Source organism: Nycticebus coucang, chromosome X (assembly GCF_027406575.1).
Source record: "Nycticebus coucang isolate mNycCou1 chromosome X, mNycCou1.pri, whole genome shotgun sequence".
Classification (NCBI taxonomy): Eukaryota; Metazoa; Chordata; class Mammalia; order Primates; family Lorisidae; genus Nycticebus; species Nycticebus coucang.
The window spans coordinates 160,495,187-160,515,287 of record NC_069804.1 but is presented as its reverse complement, the minus strand read 5'-3'; the positions used below and the strand labels follow the sequence as shown (position 1 = coordinate 160,515,287).

General features: G+C 39.9%; 1 protein-coding gene across 4 annotated transcripts in view; it reads left to right on the top strand.

Moving 5' to 3' along the window:
- Positions 1-20,101, top strand: part of HS6ST2 (heparan sulfate 6-O-sulfotransferase 2) — a 387,013-nt gene that overhangs the window by 254,054 nt on the left and 112,858 nt on the right. For 2 of the 4 annotated variants that reach the window (XM_053580633.1, XM_053580635.1), the window contains one exon: positions 10,195-10,227. The exons of the other annotated variants lie outside the window; for them this stretch is intronic. In XM_053580633.1, coding sequence (XP_053436608.1) covers positions 10,195-10,227 — 33 coding nt within the window. The remainder of the gene's footprint in view (positions 1-10,194; positions 10,228-20,101) is intronic. 4 annotated transcript variants of the gene reach the window in all.

Sequence of the window (20,101 nt, the reverse complement as noted above, 5' to 3'; positions counted from 1 at the left end):
AGACCTTCCAGATCTAAAAATTTAAAATATAGAAGTAAAATGGGGCAAAATAACTCCTCATGCACACATACTTATATTTATATTCATATAATATAAATATTATATTATATATAAGAGAAACATAAGAGAAACCGTTTTGGGCCCTTATTAACAGAACACAGCCCTGTTATACCCAGAAAAATTCTAAGGGATTCTTATTGGTTCTTTTTTTTTTTTTTCTTCAAAAAGAAAGTACTATAAATACATGAGCAAGTTGAGGAAATGCATTGCCAGAACCTGCCATACAAATACAGATGTTTACATTCATAGAACTCTAAGACACTTAGGAAATTTGCTGTTAAGTGTTAATCGATGAAGTTGGCCTGTGCCTGTGCATCTTATTTTATAACTGGACTAGCACCTCCGTCGCCCTCAGCCTCAGTGGGAATAGCACTCCAGAATTTTTGTTTGTTTGTTTTGCTTTTTGTTCACTCCACTCTGAAGGGCTCACTTTTCACATAGATGTTGTAGAAATGCTTTCAGAATGAATGTATCCTGCCATAGCCAAGGACAAGTTATAGAGAAACTTATGTCCCACCAAAAGCAAGAAAGAATCCCTGTCTCCAGATTCTTAATTAAGTCAGCACTAGAGGGCACTCTTATGATGCCAAAATGGAAGTTTGTGACTAAAATCTGTGGGCTAGGGTGGGAGTGAGGGGAGGGGTGAGGTTGTTTCCATAAGAACTTCAGACAACAAACAGCCTAGAAAAGACATCTGCAACTGAGAATTGACTGACTTGCCAATAGACGAGAAAACACTGTTTGAAAAGGGCCATTCCGCAATCTTCCTCATCAGATCCACTGTGTTTCTAGAAGGTGGTTGGTGCTTTGCCAACACAGATCCCAGGTATTAGGCATTATTTCTCAACATGGAAGCAATATAAGAATCACTGATAGTTACCATGTGGTGTAGTAAAAGCAGACTTAGGCAGAAAACAAACCATGAGAGAGAGGAGTAGGAAAACGTGTTTGCGATTTAACAGCTACTGGAAAAGAAAAATTTAGAATCCTCGGGGGGTATTTTATGGTTGTTTTCCTAGCCTTTTGCAGCCCTTGCTCTGTGAGTTGTTCTGAAGGAGTGTGTGCTTGGGAGAACAGGTGTTTACTTGGTGGATATGGGGTAGATGAGGTGTGCTGTCAAGGTAAGAGATCAATAGAGTTGGTCTTGGCTCTGCTACTAATATGCTCTGTGATCTTTGGCAAGTTCCTGCCCCCTCAAGGTCTCAGGGTCAGGGAAGGGTTGGGTGACACTAATGGTCTCTAGAAGATAACTAGGAGACATCTCCTAGCCCTCAGAGTCTGTGATTCATGATTACAGAAAGAATTCTCAATAGCAGTTGTTTCTAGCAGCTCCTTGAGTTCGGAATCAAACAAGATGAAAGGCTGGGTGCAGGGGCTCATGCCTGTAATCCCAGCTCTTTGGGAGGCTGAAGTGGGAGGATCACTTGAGGCCTCCGGAGTTCATGACCAGCCTGGGCAATATAGTGAGATCCCCATCTCTACAAAAAAAATTTAAAAAATTAACTGGATGTGATGGTGCATGCCTATAGTCCTAGCTACTCGAGAGGCTAAAGCAGGAGCATTGCTTGAGCCTTGAAGTTACAGTGAACTATGGTCATGCCCCTGTACTCCAGCCTGGGCAACACAGAGTCTTAAAAAAGAACAGCCGGGCGCCGTGGCTCATGCCTGTAATCCCAGCACTGTGGGAGGCTGAGGAGGGAGAATCGCTTGAGCTCAGGAGTTTGAGACTTGCCTGAGCGACAGTGGTACCCCGACTCATGAAAAAAATGGAAAAACCCAGCAGGGCGCCGTGGCGAGCGCCTGTAATCCCAGCGGCTTCCGGAGGCTGAGGCAGCCGGGTGCCCGCAGCCCGAGTCTGAGGTTGTGGTGAGCTACCACGCCCACTGCACTCTGCTCAGGGGCATAGGGTGGGACCCTGTCTCAACAAAAAAAAAAAAAAAAGAAAGAAAATCCGTGTGCAGTGGCTCATGTCTGTAATCCTAGCACCCTGGGAAGCTGAGGCAAGTGGATCACTTGAGCTTGGGCATTGAAGACCAGCCTGAGCAAGAATGAGACTCTGTCTACTAAAACTAGAAAAATTAGCTGGGCGTCATGGTGGGTGCCTATAGTCCAAGCTACTCAGGAGGCTGAGGCAAGAGGATTGCTTGAGCCCAGGAGTTTGAGGTTGCTGTGAGTTATGATGGTGCCATGGGATTTTACCCAGGGCAACAGAGTGAGACGCTGTCTCAAAACAAACAAATAAACAAACAAACAAAAAACCCCCACAAAAACAACAAGATGTGTTAGGCATACCTTAGGATAGAAGGCGACTCCATGCTGTCAGTAGAGCTGGTACTGAAAGGATTTTCCACCCCAGCGGGACTGACCTGCCTATATAATAGGTCATTCCTTTTAGGTTTTAGGTTTATGGACTAGTTCAAATATAACCTCAGGGAGTTACCACACTAAGCCTTCAGTAGGATGCCTCAAATTGGCTTATTGTGTCTAAATTAGACGACTTCTAAGTTACCTTGTGTTCTAGGCACTAGCCAGAATCTCAGGCAAGTCCATGTACAGTTAGTTCCCCGAGGAGCTAGTGAGATGACCAGGGACCTGATGGGAAGAATGAGACACTGAAGACAAACTTACCTGCTCTGACCTTGGCCCCAGAGTTTGTTAGAGAAATTTAGGAGCGTTTCTAAGTCACTGTAAGAACCCAAGGCATACTTCATGGGAATGTTCTTGATTGAGTCAAATTCATTATAAAGTCTTAGAGTGTAATGGTGAACAGGGATCTCGGGGGGTGGGGGGAAGGCACCTAATCTAACACCTCGCTGTGGAGATAGGGGAATAGAGAATCATTTTCTGCATTTAGGAATAGATATGCCCAGGGTTTCCTAGCTAGCTAGTGGCAGAGCTGGCATGGGGACCTCAGTTTTTGACTTCTAGTCCAGATCTCTTTCTGTGATGTCTTTCTCCACCTAAGTTGACTCTAGAGAATAAGTGACTAGCGGCAACTAACCAAAGGGTTTTTGATCTAACTAGAATAGCTCTGTGTTATATATTATATCATTTAGGTGGCATAAATGGACAGATATGGGGAAAAATCCCTGTCAAAAATATGCCTTTTCTAAATTTCACAGGACTGGCAATTGCACCAATAGAGGGCCATTCCTTTGGGTCTAGAAGACTCTATAGTCTTGAGATATTCTTGTCCAAAGCAAAGTTCAGATTGAAATCCTTGTCAACTGGCTGGGGAGAAAGGATAGGAAGGTGGGTCTGGAATGCAGGTTTAGAATCTGAGGGGTGGGCAGACACTGTGAAAGGAGCAGTTAAGACAAATGCAGGGGACTTCACAGTTTTTTCTCTTCTCAGTGAATATGAGGGGACAAGTGATTAGGTTACATTGTTTGCATTTCTAAGGTAAAGTTCAAGCTGTAGTTGAGCTCTTCATCCAGAGGGTGTGCTGTACACTCTTACATTGCGCCCATTAGGAGAGAACTTGCAAATCCCCCTTCCTCCTCCCCTCTCCCTTTTCCCGCCTCTCCCTCCCCTCACTTGAATGTAATTGTGTTTTTTCTCTCATGCGGGTGTGTAGTTGTTTATCTATTGATTTCATGTTAGTATTGAGTATATTGGAACTTGCTTTTCCATTCTTGTGATACTTTATTAAGAACAATGTGCTTCAACTCTATCCAGGTAAATACAAAAGATACAAAGTCTCCATCATTTTATGGCTGAATAGTATTCCATGGAATACATATACCGCAGTTTATTAATCCATTCATGGGTTGATGAGCACTTGGCTTGATTCCACATCTTGGCGATTATAAATTGAGCTGTGCTATAAACAATTGTGTGCAAATGTCCTTATGGTAAAATGATTTCTTTTTTCTTCTGGGTAGGTACCTAGTAATGGGATTGCAAGATCAAATGGGAGGTCTATTTTTAGCTCTTTGAGGATTCTCTATACTTCTTCATAGAGGTTGCATTAGTTTGCAGTCCCACCAGTAGTGTAGAAATGTTCCTGTCTTTCCACATCCATCTACAGATTGGGACTTTGTGATGTGGGCTAATCTCACTGGAGTTAGGCGATATCTCAGAGTGGTTTTGATTTGCATTTTTATGATGATTAGGGGTGATGAGTATTTTTTCATGTGTTTTTTGCCATTCATCTGTCTTCAACACAGAAGTTTCTGTTCAAGGGTCTTGCACACTTATAATGGGATTGTTAGCTATTTTCTTGTTGATTAATTTGAGTTCTCTATAGATTCTAGTTATCAGTCCTCTGTCAGATTCATAGCATGCAAATATCTTCTTCCATTCTGAAGGTTGACTATTTGCTTTAGTTGTGATACTCTTAGCTATCCAGAAGTTTTTTAGCTTGATCTTGTCCCATTTATTTATTTTTGATGTTGCTGCAATTACCAAGGGTGTCTTCTTCATAAATTCTCTTTCCAGGCTGATAGCATCAGGAGTTTTTCCCATACTTTCTTCTTGGATTTTTATTTTTTTGTGTGTCTTGCATTTAAATCTTTTATCCAGCAAGAGTCAATTTTTGTAAGTCGTGAGAGGTGCAGGTCCAATTTCAGTCTTCTACATGTGGCTAAACAGTTCTCCCAGCACCATTTATTAAATAGGGATTCTTTTCACCAGTGTATGCTTTTATTTGTTTATCAAAGATCAGATGGTCATACTTGGCTGGGTTTACCTCTGCATTCTCTATTCTATTCCATAGATCTATATCTCTGTTTTTGTACCAGTACCATGCTATTTTGAGTGCTGTAGACTTGTAGTATAACCTGAAATCTGGTAACTTTATGTTTCCAGATTTGTTTTTATTTCTTAAAATTGCATTGGTTATTCAGGGTTTTTCTGGTTCCACATAAAACAAAGTACTATTTTTTCAGGTTCTTCAAAGTACGATGTTGGTGCTTTGATGGGGATTGCATTAAATCTGTAGATTGCTTTGGATGGTATAGACATTTTAACAATGTTAATTCTTCCTAGCCATAAGCATTGTATGTTCTTCCATTTGTTAATGTGATCTGCTATTTCTTTTCTCAGGGTTTCATAGTTCTCTTTATAGAGATCCTTTGTTAGGTATATTCCCAGGTATTTTACTTTCTTTGAAGCTACTGTGAAGGTATTGATTCTTTGATTTGAATCTCAGCTTGACTGTTATTGGCATATATAAAGGCTACTGATTCGTGGACATTGATTTTGTATCCCAAGACATTACTGTATTCCTTGATCACTTCTAGGAGGCTTGTAGTTGAGACCCTGGGGTTTTCCAAATATAAGATCATATCATCTGCAAAGAACAAGAGTTTGACCTCCTCTGTCACAGGGGATTTCACAGTTGTACCAAAGGCTGAGCCACAGGGGATTAAAACAAATACTCAAAGAATAAAAATTTAGACAGGATGTTCTGGGTTTCAGTGTTTTCAGGACAACCTTTCATGGAGTATGCATGATGTCTGGTGGAGTTGGCATGGGATAATAAAGAACACAGAACAGTTAAATAGTAGAACACAGGTGTAGGGCACACCCTCCTCTCATACCAATAATGTGGTTGCTTTTGAAGTGGCCTTTTACATGCAGATGTCTTTGAGCATTGACTTTGAAAAGCCAATTCTTTTCCCAGCAAGATGCTAACAGCGGGCTGGGAGCTGTGTCCCTGGTCTGTCATAGACTCACTATCCTTCTGGACAATGCTCTTACTAGTCTTCCTCCATAGAAGAAAATAATCATGGGTAAAAAATATTGCATGCTGACTCTGGATCTGGTATTCTGTTACAGGATTTACATTCACAATCTCATCTAATCCTTACGAGTACCTTGGGAGCCACCCTTCTACACCACGTAGATTGGCCTGTCTATATAGGTCGATCACTGTAGGTTTCTGCTCTGACTGGGCTGGGTTCATTACTGATTGGCCAGTGTACATACCATATCTGTTGTTAAATATGTTGAATGTCATCAATGGTGTAGGCACCACGTTTGCCCTCATTTTGTAGGTGAGGATATCAGGCTGAGAGATTAAAGCACTTTTGCAGTGTCATGCAGTCAGTGAATGAAAGAGCCTGGACTAACACCCAGACTGTGCGACTGCTAAGCTTATGTCATGGCCCCATACCACTTCTCAGGTCTGTGCATAAGAAAAGGCTGAGGCCAAACATTATAACACATTGCTTATAAAAAGACAAGTAGCTTGTTTTGCCTGAGACCTTAAGAAACATCCAGACCTTCTATCTAGCTATTCCATTAGCCTCTATGAGATTGAACAAGATTTGGTGCCATGGGTCCCCTTCTTATTTAGTATGCAGAGTTGTAAGTTTTATTTCCACTGGAATATACTACATTTGACCTTCAGAGACCAAATGAGGAAGGTGGCCTGAGGTACAAAAGGAAGCCGTGTGTTACTGACTAGCAGTGTACTCATTGAGACCAGGATGAGGGTAAAAGCCCCCTAAGTGAGGAGAATGTGGAAAATCACAATCACAGCAGCTCTTAGTGTTGGATTTGGATAGAGGGTGAGCAAACCAGTCCAATATTAAAAACTAGAGAGGCTGGATGGGCTGTTTGCCTGACAGCCCTGGAACAGTGATAGGCAATTATTTCCCAAGGAGTGTGTTATCTACCACAGATTTCCAATTAGACCGAAACAGTGTTGGTGTGGGTTGTTTATAAACTACTCTTCACAAAAACTGAGCGTCTTTCTAGCCTTTATCTGGAAGTGTGTAGCTGTGGAGGTCTCTTCTGGTGGATTAGCCATTACCAGCATCCCAGGCTTCTGGAAGATGCGAGAGCAGAAAGAAAAATGGAGAAGGTTAGTTGTTCATCAATTAGATTTTTCTTTTTTTCTGAATTAAGTTTCCTTGAATAAAATTTTCATCATAAAGAACCCACCTCTCTGTGTTTCAAATAAACAAAGTTGTTCATTGGATAGAATCATGTTCGGCTGCATTTCAATTTGGCTATTATTGTTTTAGCCATGTTCTCATTTATTCATAAATTCAGAATGCTGGGCTCTGGGCTTTCTGAACTACTAATAGCATGTTGTACTAAGAAAATAACTAGAGATTAGTATACTTTTTACTAATTTGGCACCAAAATTAAAGGCAAAGCTATTAGGGAATGAAAGAATATTGGGACTGGAGAAACCACTGTGTTAAACTCCTTCATTTCATACAGCTCTCTGAGAGAGTGGAGAAGAGAATTTTCCCAAGATCAATTGGTAAAACCAGGATTACAAACAAGGGATCCTGATTCTCAGTCAAAGGCTTTTGGATTTTTACATCATTCTGTTTTTCCTAGGTCTTAATTTGACTCCTTAATATCAAAGCGAATAGCTTCACTTTTATTTCTGACGCCCTAAGCACCAACCCTGAGAATGCAGTCAGTGAATGAAAGGTAGCTGTCATAGTTTGGAGTTGCTGGTTAGGACGAATGCTTCTCTGGAATTTTTGGACTCCCCAGTTTCCTCCATATTCCCATCACTGGATGATTTATATGTGTTCCCTTCATTTTCATCTTTTTCTTTGCCTGCTAATTTGACACTTGGGCAGTTGCTTTCATGTGAGGGATGTTTAGTCACATGTTCTTGAACTTGTTTCAGAAGAAGGTTGTTCTTATGGCTCCTTCTCCAGCTGTGGCTGGGTCATGGGCACGATAGCCACAGCTCCTTTGTCCACTAATTGCTTTTGCTTTTCCAGGATGTGGCTCGCTTAGGGCAGATGAATCTCATCTTAGAGTGTCACCCGGGCCAGCTGCTACAGAACACAACAGCAACCAATGAGAAAAATTCTGTTGGGATGTGGGATGATAATATTATAAAATTGCCATTTAGAGACTTTCTGTTTTTACAGCATTTCAAGGTGCAAACATATGGCAGTCTAGGAGTAGCAAATGGTCCAGCAGAAAAAGAAACCTGATTTACAGCCTTTTGGGAGGGCTTTCCACAAGGAGAAATCATAGATTTATAATGTTCTTTCCAATCAGAAAGAGAATGTTTTCTAAAGCAAATGTTAAGTCTGATGCCATTGGGTGTGTTCTCTGTGCATAAATAAAGGCATGAATAAAAAAGGAGAAAGTCTTTGCTAGAATTTGATAGCATACAGTACATTTCTGTGGAACTCTTTTCCAAGAAAGTGGCCTAAAAATGTCTTATAGATTGTAAATTCCACGGAAACAGGGATTCTTCTGTTTTATTCACTGCTGTATTCTCAGGGCCTATAACAATACCTGGTACATAATAGATAATGAATAGTTTTGAATAAAATATCATGATTAAAGGGTCTTTTTCAAAGATACTACTTAAGAACCTTCCAAAGAGAGAGAGTATGCACAGATGTTTAAATGGGTTCTTAAGATTTATTTTTTTTCCTAATTCTTATCTCTCTCTCTTTTTTTAAACCCTTTCCCTATGGCCTTTGGTTAACTTCTGATGACCGTCCACCCTTTTGGTTGATACTTCTGAAACATCTGCATGGATCATCATTGAATACTCCACCTCTGCCCATCTGGATTTGCAGGTAAGGCAAGCTCTCAATGCTAGCACTGAGAAAACTTTAATAGGCAGTCAAGAAGTTTACATAGAAATTTAAAAAAAAATCTCAAGAGCAATAATAGTTTCCTGATTAAAGTTAAATTTGATCTAGTCCTCCAAAATCAATTATGTATATACTTATGTTATTTGAGAATTTCTATTTTAAGTACAGTAAAGTGAAAATTACAGCTTTGGGAAGTGGCGTGTGCTTGACTTTGCAATTTTCTGATTCTAAGAGTCAACATATGGCTTTATGTTTTCCTTTGAAAAATGTTTTCTTGTAGTTTTTTTTTTAAATTATTTTTCACCCAAAGTTGTGTTCTTTTTTTGTTCACAAGACCGGGCACAATGGAAGGGATTTTAGCCTCTCTTCACTGTGTAGGAATCTAAGTCAGTACACTCTAGATTACTTCTTCCTTGCAGCTAGAGTGGGAGATGGGCACATTGGGCTCTGGATGGTAAGTCAGCTAATGGGGGTGTCGTGTCTAACAGATCTGAGGTTAGGGCTCACCAAACATATCATTTTTGTTTTTCATAACACTCACTTCCCCAGAAGTCCTAACAACTCAGAACCAGGGAATGGAGGCTTAACTACATTAGGGAGTGATATAAAAAAGGCATTATTTTTTCTCAGAGGGTGATGCAAAAATCTCTGCTGCCAGCCATGCTATTAAAAGATTCTTTTAATTCACTTTAAAGCCTGCAAACATATTTGATGGAAAGACACATTTGTCCCAAGAAAATACACAGGACATAGAACCCATTTGGGGCACAGAAGTGTTACTATATTGTAATATTCCTTGTTCTGACATAATAAAGAAAAAAGGCTGAGTCCATTTGTACCCTCAAATTAGCAACTGACCTGTGTACAACTTTACAGTTCCCACCTGCTGTTATCAGAAATCTACACAGTAGAATTAGTGTTTTGTGACCCTTGAGACATACATTATAAAACACAGCTAAGCAAGTTTTTTGAATGGGGAGACATTGCTTACTTTGATGGATGTCTTGCATTTGTGTGGAAGGGACTTGAGAAGTGATTTATATATTACTTTGTGTGCACTTTGAATTTTCATCTTTTAAAAGGGCATCAGCAGAATCTACTCATTCTTTTCTCTTTATTTCCCTTTTATTTATTTGTGTTTCATATATTCTTGATAGTATGAAAAATTCCTGGAAATTCCTCTTATGTTCTTTCAATCAGGCATTTCCATTTCATAATGTGGGTTGGGTTGGGTTCGGTTTTTGGTTTATTGGGCTTTTGTTTTTCGCTTAGGTTGCCATGCCTCTTTGTGAAAGGGACTGGAATTAGCACGAGTGAGTGGTACATCCATCATTCCCACCCCCTAGCCCTCTGGGGCAGGGGAGGGGACTGTCTCTCGGTGCTGCGCTGCGTGCCTCTTTCAGCCCTCTGATTCAGAATCTCCCCACTCCTTGAGAGGAGCTAATGGGGAGCAAAGTGGGGGAGCCACCCATGAGCTTCTTCCTTGAGGTCTGGGAAGCTGGAAACATATGCTATCAAAGCAATATGGAAAACTTTTATTATTTTAACTCTTCTCTTACCAATCAATTGCTAGCAACTGGTTTTACTGTTCCTTTAACAGGTGGAGGATTTTTCAGATTCTAGACGCAGCAAGGTAAGTAACGATGTATTTTTAGCTTGACTGAACCCAAGTAAGCGAGAAAAAACAGATTCCACTCTTGTCTGTCAGTTGAATTTCAGCACAACAAATAGTTAAATTTTTGGCTGGGACAAATTCTTCATAGGGCTCTGTTTTAGTTTAAAACAGCTGAAACCACCCTGGCCTATAGTCTTACTTCTGAAGGCTGACCCTGTTCAGGAGTGGGATGAATGTTCAGGGCCACCACCCCAGACAGGTGGGCAGTAGGTCAGTAGCTCCTTTTTCTTTTTTTGCTGACATAGTAGTGTGTTGTAAGAAGACCTCAACCATCAACAAAGTATCCCTCATGGTGCTTCAGGCACGCCCCCCTGTGCCTAGGCAGGGATCATGGTTTAGGGAACAACTAGGTAAGCACTTCATAGAAGGGAAATCAATTCTTTGAAAACAGTCTTTTAACTTAAGTGAATACGTAGACTTAGAAGGTAGAGTAATCCCACGGGCCAGGGGCCTTCATGACATATACCCGACAGGAGGGCAAATCTAATCCCAACAGAAGATAGTTCCTTTCTGTGGGGGCAAGGGACACTAGGAATGCCCCAGGATAGTGCCCTGTCAACTGTTGTCTCGAGCCCCACCATCATTTTGCCAATAGAGAATCACAAGCTCTAATTGCTTGGCACATCGTTTTCTAAGGTGGTGATGCTCACCAGTACTGTATTTGGCCTGTTACAGACTTTTTGGCCCCAGAAATATTTGCAAGTGCCTCTGCTTTGTCTTCCTGCCTACCTACATCTCCCCATGTGCTCTGGCCTTCCTGCACAAGGACAGGCTCCCATTAAAATAGACTAAATGGGCCATTTGGGGCTGCACTGGTTAGCTTTCAGTAGCTGGGCTTCCATACTCCCATTAAGGCCACAGTGGATTGACTTGACAGATGAGAATAGTGAATTCAGTGTTTAAATTCATAGTCAGATTATAATTCATTGAAATAAATGGTGTACACACACAGAGACACCTAATCGCACAATATTAGTATGAGAGGGCATTTAAAGGTCATAGATGGGATGTGTCATGGTAATCAGAGTAGTAGGTTCTGCTACTAACTAGTGGGGTGACTTTTACCAAGTCTTGTCCCTACACTGAGCCTTGATTTCCTCATCTGTGAAATAAAATGGAGTGAATGACCATTAAGAGAATGGTCAATAACACTGGGACTAATATCCCTGTAATTGATTTTATGGGGGAAATCGTGAGGATTTTGTTTTCTTTTTACTTTAAAATTTACTACATGATAGCACCATCTCTGTATAACAGTTTTGTTGTGTAAAACAAATCCTGACATACTCTTTATTCTCCTCATGGTGCTGATCTGTTGGACCAGAAGTTATTATCATAGCAACTGATACCTGGTGTGTTAGTGAGAAAGAAGACAGGAGGGTGGGTGGTAAGATGGGAAGCCAATTCCAATAAACATCGATGAGGCCATTTTTGAATTCTGGTGAACTGAATGATGTATGAAAACCCTTTGCAAGGCCAGCGTGTTTTTCTTTTTTCTTTTTCTTTTTGTAGAGACAGAGTCTCACTGTACCACCCTCGGGTAGACTGCCGTGGCGTCACCCGGCTCACAGCAACGTCTAACTCTTGGGCTTACGCGATTCTCTTGCCTCAGCCTCCCTAGCAGCTGGGACTACAGGCGCCCGCCACAACGCCCGGCTATTTTTTTTTTGTTGTTGTTGCAGTTTGGCCGGGGCTAGGTTTGAACCCACCACCCTCGGCATATGGGGCCGGCGCCCTACTCACTGAGCCACAGGCGCTGCCCGCTAGTGTGTTTTTCAAACACGAGTGAAATCATGAAATGTCAGTTCATTTGGTAATCCCCACTGTATATGTGGCCTTATAAATTTACAAGATTATAATTATCCCTGCCTCATAATTAACAATTTGCATAAGTACTTTCTATATTTTAGTTGTCTGAATGGATTTTTGTAATCCAGAGAAAGAAGGGAATGATCACCGGAAGCCATCCCCAATGCCTAGTATTACCGCTGTACACAGGCACAATTAACAGCCATACTAATTAGACCAGAACCTTGTTTGTCTATAGACAGCAAAACCATTAATTGTCAGAGTGTTTGCCACTCTCTCTCTGTATCTCTCGCTCTCTCTTTCCTATAGCCAACTGTATCATAAGGTCCGCAGTTGGTTGTAAGCAAATTACTTGGTTGGATTCTCAGTGTGTCATTTCGCAATGGCGTTTCCAAGCTTCTATTTAAGTTAACAATCAAAGCTTTGAAAGCCAAAGACTTATCTTTATAATATTTTAACCACAGGCTTCTATGTATTTAGTGAATAAAAGGATGCTGACATGCCAACCAGTTCTGCTGCTGCATTTACATTCTGCTTTATATTCCACATCTTTAAAATGTTTGGCATTAGACCTGCATGCAAGAATCACAGAAAATTAAGGCTCAAGGGGACCTTTAAGGTCATCCTGTCAAATTCCTTCATTTTTCCAGGGAGTTTGGTTGTTGGTAATTTTCATCTCCCTAACAACCACCCAATCAATGATGCCATACTTTTTTTTAAACTTTCAAATCATTGGAAACTATTATAGCACATACATTTGGATTATAAACAGTTGGTTTGGGATCATATAGCTCCAAGTGCTTTTCCAAAGAGCTGAATCCAAAGTCTTCAAATATGCCATCATCAGGTTTCCCTAAATATAGCCATAATGTTGATGGTCTATATGGAAAAGGAGATGATCTATGTAAAGCGCCTACCAATGAAACATTCTACTAGTATCAGCTCTCCTCCTCTCATGCCTACATCACCTAACATTAGCATAGTGGAAATACTACTGCAGTGACTCAGAGTATGGGCTTTTAGACTCAAACCAACCTTTGGTGCAATCCTTGGCACTGTCACTTTCTAGCTGCGTGACCTCGGGTAATTTAGTTTACTTCTGTCAGCTTCAGTTAGTTTTCTTACGTGTAAAACATAGCTGCCTTATAGGGTTGTTTTGAAGATTAAAATGAGATCATGCATATCAAGTTCTCAGCACTGTTCCTGGCACATAGTAAATGGTCAATAAATGGTAGTGGTTATTGACATCATTGTCTAGCATCCCCAGTACCAGCCTCACTCAATACTAATATTTAATCATATGGTAGTTTGGGGTGCCTGCAAATACATCTGTACCCCTAACATGCACACACAGAGGCCGCAGAGTGGCAACAGAAAGACTGCTTTCCCAAAGGTTATCAGTGACCACCATGCTGCAGAATCCAGTGGTCCCCTTCTCTGGTATCTGTCTTCTTGACCTCTTTGGAGATTCTGGAATTTTTGAACATCTTTACTTGCTTGAAACTGTTTATAATTTATCGTCTCAACACTCCTTAGGTTTCCTTTGTTGATATTTATTTTCCATGTACACACACACATAGCCTGCTACCCCTTGACCCTTTAAATGGAGCAATTCCCAAGGTCCTGTCGTTGATCTGCTTCTCTTCTCTTGCCATGTTCTCTCCCTGGGTAATTTCATCTCCTCACATAGCTTCACCTTTAACCTCTACACTAATGATTCCCGAAATGACTTCTCCAATCCTTAATTCATTCCTGAGCTCCAGGCTGACTCCAATTTCCAATTGCCTGCTGAGAATCTCCAGGGCAGGATATCCTAGGAGACTGAAAGTGTAGTCTGGCTTTTATCATCCTCTTCAGGAATGCAGATGGGAGAATCTAGCTTTAGAAGTAGTAAGCCTTGAAAACAAGGAAGAAGTGTGGAGCCTTAGTCTAAGAGCAGAAGTAAAAATGGTTTGAGTTAGGAAAGTGGTTTCAAATAGGTAAACTGAATTTCTGTGATTATGAACTAGAGATTTCAATTGGCAATTAGAACTTTAAAAGGTGTATTTTCTAGAAAGAAGGTAACAGCTTTCCTAAATGAAAATTGAGTTAAAAAAAAAAAAGAAGAAGAAAATTGAGTTCATTGTTTAGGTGCTAGAAGGAGACGGGCGGATTTGGAAAAAGTGTTAATTAAAATCATCTTGCTTGGGACACTTGTTATAGTTAATCCTGTTCCAGTATTTTGTTAAGGAAATTCACATGCCAAAGGGAAAGATGATGTATTCAACCTGAAGGCGGAGCCTGTGGGAATTTTGAGAGCTTGTGTATGTGTAAACACACACATAGATGCTGGGTCAGATATGCCTGAGATTTTGAATGTATGCAAATAATTCTATCAGGGATAGATAGATTTTTTTCTTTCATTCATTCTGCAAATATTTACAGAATATGTCAGGCTGTCTGTGGAGCAATGAGGCTGTGAATATAAAACATACAGGATCTCTGTCCTTAAGTGTCTGATCCATTTTTCTTTTAGTTATTTGCAGGTACATTGGCAATTTAATTTTGTTTAGAAATATCATCTGCAGCATGTCACAAATTGTTTGATGACCATAACCTTGCTGACAGTCTTAATGACCAAAGGAGAACTTAAGGGAAAGAAGACAGTGCTAAAGTGGGAAAAGAATGTGCATAAATCTGAATTAGAAATTGATTACTTCCTTTAAATTTAGTAAATATTGAATGCTTTGGGGTTTTACATTTCAAGTTGGCTTGACAATGCTTCAGGCCAGAGTAAGAATGGTTATGTTTAACCCTAAAACTTAATTAGAGCAAAGGGATAGACAAATCCTGGTTAACGTTTGTACCATTATTGAGAAAATTAGTCATAAATGAGCTATTCCTATGGAAAATACAGACTCAGGGCTGATTTTTTTTCCTTGCTTATTATTATTATTATTATTATTATTATTATTTTGATTGAGACAGAGTCCCACGCTATGCCCTGAGCAGAGTGCAATGGTGTTATAGCTCACCACAACCTCAGACTCGGGCTGTGGGCATCCCATTCTCTCAGCTTCCAGAAGCCACTGGGACTATAGGCGTTCGCCGTGGCACCTGACTGGGTTTTTCATTTTTTTTTTATGAGTCAGGGGTCTCACTCTCTCTCAGGCAAGTCTTAAACTCCTGAGCTCAAGCAATTCTCCCTCCTCAGCCTCCCACAGTGCTAGGATTACCAGCTAGGGGGTTGAATTTTTTTATTTTTTTATTTTTCTTATTGTTGGGGATTCATTGAGGGTACAATAAGCCAGTTACACTGATTGCAATTGTTAGGTAAAGTCCCTCTTGCAATCATGTCTTGCCCCCATAAAGTGTGACACACACTAAGGCCCCACCCTCCTCCCTCCATCCCTCTTTCTGCTTCCCCCCCCCATAAACTTAATTGTCATTAATTGTCCTCATATCAAGATTGAGTACATAGGATTCATGCTTCTCCATTTTTGTGATGCTTTACTAAGAATAATGTCTTCCACTTCCATCCAGGTTAATACGAAGGATGTAAAGTCTCCATTTTTTTTAATAGCTGAATAGTATTCCATGGTATACATATACCACAGCTTGTTAATCCATTCCTGGGTTGGTGGGCATTTAGGCTGTTTCCACATTTTGGCAATGGTGAATTGAGCTGCCATAAACAGTCTAGTACAAGTGTCCTTATGATAAAAGCATTTTTTTCCTTTTGGGTAGATGCCCAGTAATGGGATTGCAGGATCGAATGGGAGGTCTAGGTTGAGTGCTTTGAGGTTTCTCCATACTTCCTTCCAGAAAGGCTGTACTAGTTTGCAGTCCCACCAGCAGTGTAAAAGTGTTCCCTTCTCTCCACATCCACGCCAGCATCTGCAGTTTTGAGATTTTGTGATGTGGGCCATTCTCACTGGGGTTAGATGATATCTCAGGGTTGTTTTGATTTGCATTTCTCTAATATATAGAGATGATGAACATTTTTTCATATGTTTGTTAGCCATTCGTCTGTCATCTTTAGAGAAAGTTCTATTCATGTCTCTTGCCCATTGATATAAGGGATTGTTGGCTTTTTTCATGTGGATTAATTTGAGTTCTCTATAGATCCTGGTTATCAAGCTTTTGTCTGATTGAAAATATGCAAATATCCTTTCCCATTGTGTAGGTTGTCTCTTTGCTTTGGTTATTGTTTCCTTAGCTGTACAGAAGCTTTTCAGTTTAATGAAGTCCCATTTGTTTATTTTTGATGTTGTTGCAATTGCCATGGCAATCTTCTTCATGAAGTCTTCCCCCAGGCCAATATCTTCCAGTGTTTTTCCTATGCTTTCTTTGAGGATTTTTATTGTTTCATGCCTTAAATTTAAGTCCTTTATCCATCTTGAATCAATTTTTGTGAGTGGGGAAAGGTGTGGGTCCAGTTTCAGTCTTTTACATGTAGACATCCAGTTCTCCCAACACCATTTATTGAATAGGGAGTCTTTCCCCCAAGATAAGTTCTTGTTTGGTTTATCAAAGATTAGGTGGTTGTAAGATGTTAGTTTCATTTCTTGGTGTTCAATTCGATTCCAAGTGTCTAGGTCTCTGTTTTTGTGCCAGTACCATGCTGTCTTGACCACTATGGCTTTGTAGTACAGACTAAAATCTGGTATGCTGACGCCCCCAGCTTTATTTTTGTTACTAAGAACTGCCTTAGCTTTACGGGTTTTTTTCCGGTTCCATACAAAACGCAGAATCATTTTTTCCAAATCTTGAAAGTACGATGTAGGTACTTTGATAGGAATGGCATTGAATAGGTAGATTGCTTTGGGAAGTATAGACATTTTAACAATGTTGATTCTTCCCATCCATGAGCATGGTATGTTCTTCCATTTGTTAATATCCTCTGCTATTTCCTTTCTGAGGAGTTCATAGTTTTCTTTATAGAGGTCCTTCACCTCCTTCGTTAGGTATATTCCTAGGTATTTCATTTTCTTTGAAACTATGGTAAAGGGAGTTGTGTCCTTAATTAGCTTCTCATCTTGACTGTTATTGGTGTATACAAAGGCTACTGACTTGTGGACATTGATTTTATATCCTGAAACATTACTTTATTTTTTGATGACTTCTAGGAGTCTTGTGGTTGAGTCTTTGGGGTTCTCTAAGTATAAGATCATGTCGTCAGCAAAGAGGGAGAGTTTGACCTCCTCTGCTCCCATTTGGATTCCCTTTATTTCCTTGTCTTGCCTAATTGTATTGGCTAGAACTTCCAGCACTACGTTGAATAGTAAAGGTGACAGAGGACAACCTTGTCTGGTTCCAGTTCTAAGAGGAAAAGCTTTCAGTTTTACTCCATTCAGTAAAATATTGGCTGTGGGTTTGTCATAGATAGCTTCAATCAGTTTTAGAAATGTGCCACCTATGCCTATACTCTTCAGAGTTCTAATTAGAAAAGGATGCTGGATTTTATCAAATGCTTTTTCTGCATCTATTGAGAGGATCATCTGATCTTTATTTTTGCCTCTGTTAATATGGTGGATAACGTTTATAGACTTGCGTATGTTAAACCAGCCTTGCATCCCTGGGATGAAGCCTACTTGATCATGATGAATGACTTTTTTGATGATAAGCTGTAATCTGTTGGCTAGGATTTTGTTGAGAATTTTTGCGTCTATGTTCATGAGTGAGATTGGTCTGAAATTCTCCTTTTTGTTTGGGTCTTTTCCTGGTTTTGGTATCAGGGTGATGTTTGCTTCATAGAATGTGTTGGGGAAGATTCCTTCTTCCTCAGTTTTTTTGAATAATTTCTGCAGTACAGGAATAAGCTCTTCCTTGAAGGTTTGATAGAATTCTGGAGTGAAGCCATCTGGACCAGGGCATTTTTTAGTTGGAAGCTTTTTTATTGTTTCTTTGATCTCAGTGCTTGAAATTGGTCTGTTCAGGAGGTCTATTTCTTCCTGGCTAAGTCTAGGGAGAGGGTGTGATTCCAAATATTGATCCATTTCCTTCACATTGTCAAATTTCTGGGCATAGAGTTTCTGGTAGTATTCAGAGATGATCTCTTGTATCTCTGTGGGATCAGTTGTTATTTCCCCTTTATCGTTTCTGATTGAGGTTATTAGAGATTTTACTTTTCTATTTCTAGTTAGTCTGGCTAATGGTTTATCTATTTTATTTATTTTTTCAAAAAACCAACTCCTTGTTTCATTAATTTTCTGAATGATTCTTTTGTTTTCAATTTCATTGATCTCTGATTTGATTTTGGATATTTCTTTTCTTCTACTGAGTTTAGGCTTAGATTGTTCTTCTTTTTCCAATTCCATAAGATCTCTTGTGAGATTGTTGATGTGCTCTCTTTCTGTTTTTCGAATGTAGGCATCTAAAGCGATGAATTTTCCTCTCAAAACTGCTTTTGCAGTATCCCACAGGTTTTAGTAGCTTGTGTCTTCATTGTTGTTCTGCTCAAGGAAGTTAATGATTTCCTGTTTTATTTCTTCCTTCACCCATGTGTTATTCAACAGAAGATTGTTTAATTTCCATGCCTTTGGGTGGGCTTGAGCATTTTTGTTAGAGTTGAGTTCCACCTTTAGTGCCTTATGGTCTGAAAAGATACAAGGTAAAATTTCAATTCTTTTGATTCTATTGATATTTGTTTTGTGTCCCAGGATATGATCAATTTTGGAGAATGTTCCATGGGGTGATGAGAAGAATGTATATTCTTTATCTTTGGGGTGGAGTGTTCTATATGCATCTATCAAGCATAGTTGTTCTAGGGTCTCATTTAAATCTCTTACATCTTTGTTTAATTTCTGTTTAGAGGATCTGTCCAGCTCTGTAAGAGGTGTGTTAAAGTCCCCTGTTATGATGGTATTATCAGATATCATATTGCTCAGAGTGAGTAAGGTCTGCTTCAAGAATCTGGGAGCATTTAAATTGGGTGCATAAATATTTAGACTGGAAATGTCTTCTTGTTGTAGTTTTCCCTTGACCAATATAAAGTGACCATCTTTGTCTTTTTTGACTTTAGTTGCTTTAAATCCACATGTATCTGAAAATAAGATTGCAACTCCTCTTTTCTTCTGAATTCCGTTTGCCTGAAAAATTGTCTTCCAACCCTTGACTCGGAGCTTTAATTTGTCTTTTGAGGCCAGGTGTGTTTCTTGCAGACAGCAAATGGATGGCTTGTGTTTTTTAATCCAGTCAGTCAATCTATGTCTCTTCAGTGGGGAATTCAAGCCATTAACATTTATTGAGATAATTGATAAGTGTGGTAGTATTCTATTCGTCTTATTTGGTGAGAGTCCATTGCTTAGTTTTATCTTTTGCATCAGTGTGGAGGTTAGGTTTTGTCCTTTGATTTCTGAGTTCTTACTTTGCTGCTGATCCATTGTGGTGGTCAGTGTGCAGAACAGGTTGAAGTATTTCCTGTAGAGGTGGTCTTGTTGTGGCGAATTTCCTCAATGTTTGTATATCCGTAAATGATTTGATTTCTCCCTCAATTCTGAAGCTTAGCTTAGCAGGGTACAGAATTCTGGGCTGAAAATTGTTCTGTTTAAGTAGGTTAAAGGTAGATGACCATTGTCTTCTTGCTTGGAAAGTTTCATTAGAGAAGTCTGCGGTAACTCTGATGTATTTGCCCCTGTAGGTCAACTGGCACTTACTCCTGGCAGCTTGCAGAATCTTTTCTTTTGTCTTGACTTTGGACAGGTTCATCACAATGTGTCTTGGAGAAGCTCGGTTAGAGTTGAGGCGACCTGGGGTCCGATATCCCTCTGAAAGCAGTGTGTCAGACTCTTTGGTGATGTTCGGGAAATTTTCTTTTATAATATTCTCTAGTATGGCTTCCATTCCTCTGGGGCATTCTTCTTCCCCTTCTGGAATTCCTATAACTCGTATGTTGGAACGCTTCATAAATTCCCATAATTCTGACAGTGAACGTTCTGCTTTCTCTCTCTTCTTTTCTGCCTCTTTTACTATCTGAGTTATCTCAAGAACTTTGTCTTCTACCTCTGAAATTCTTTCTTCTGCATGGTCTAACCTGTTGCTG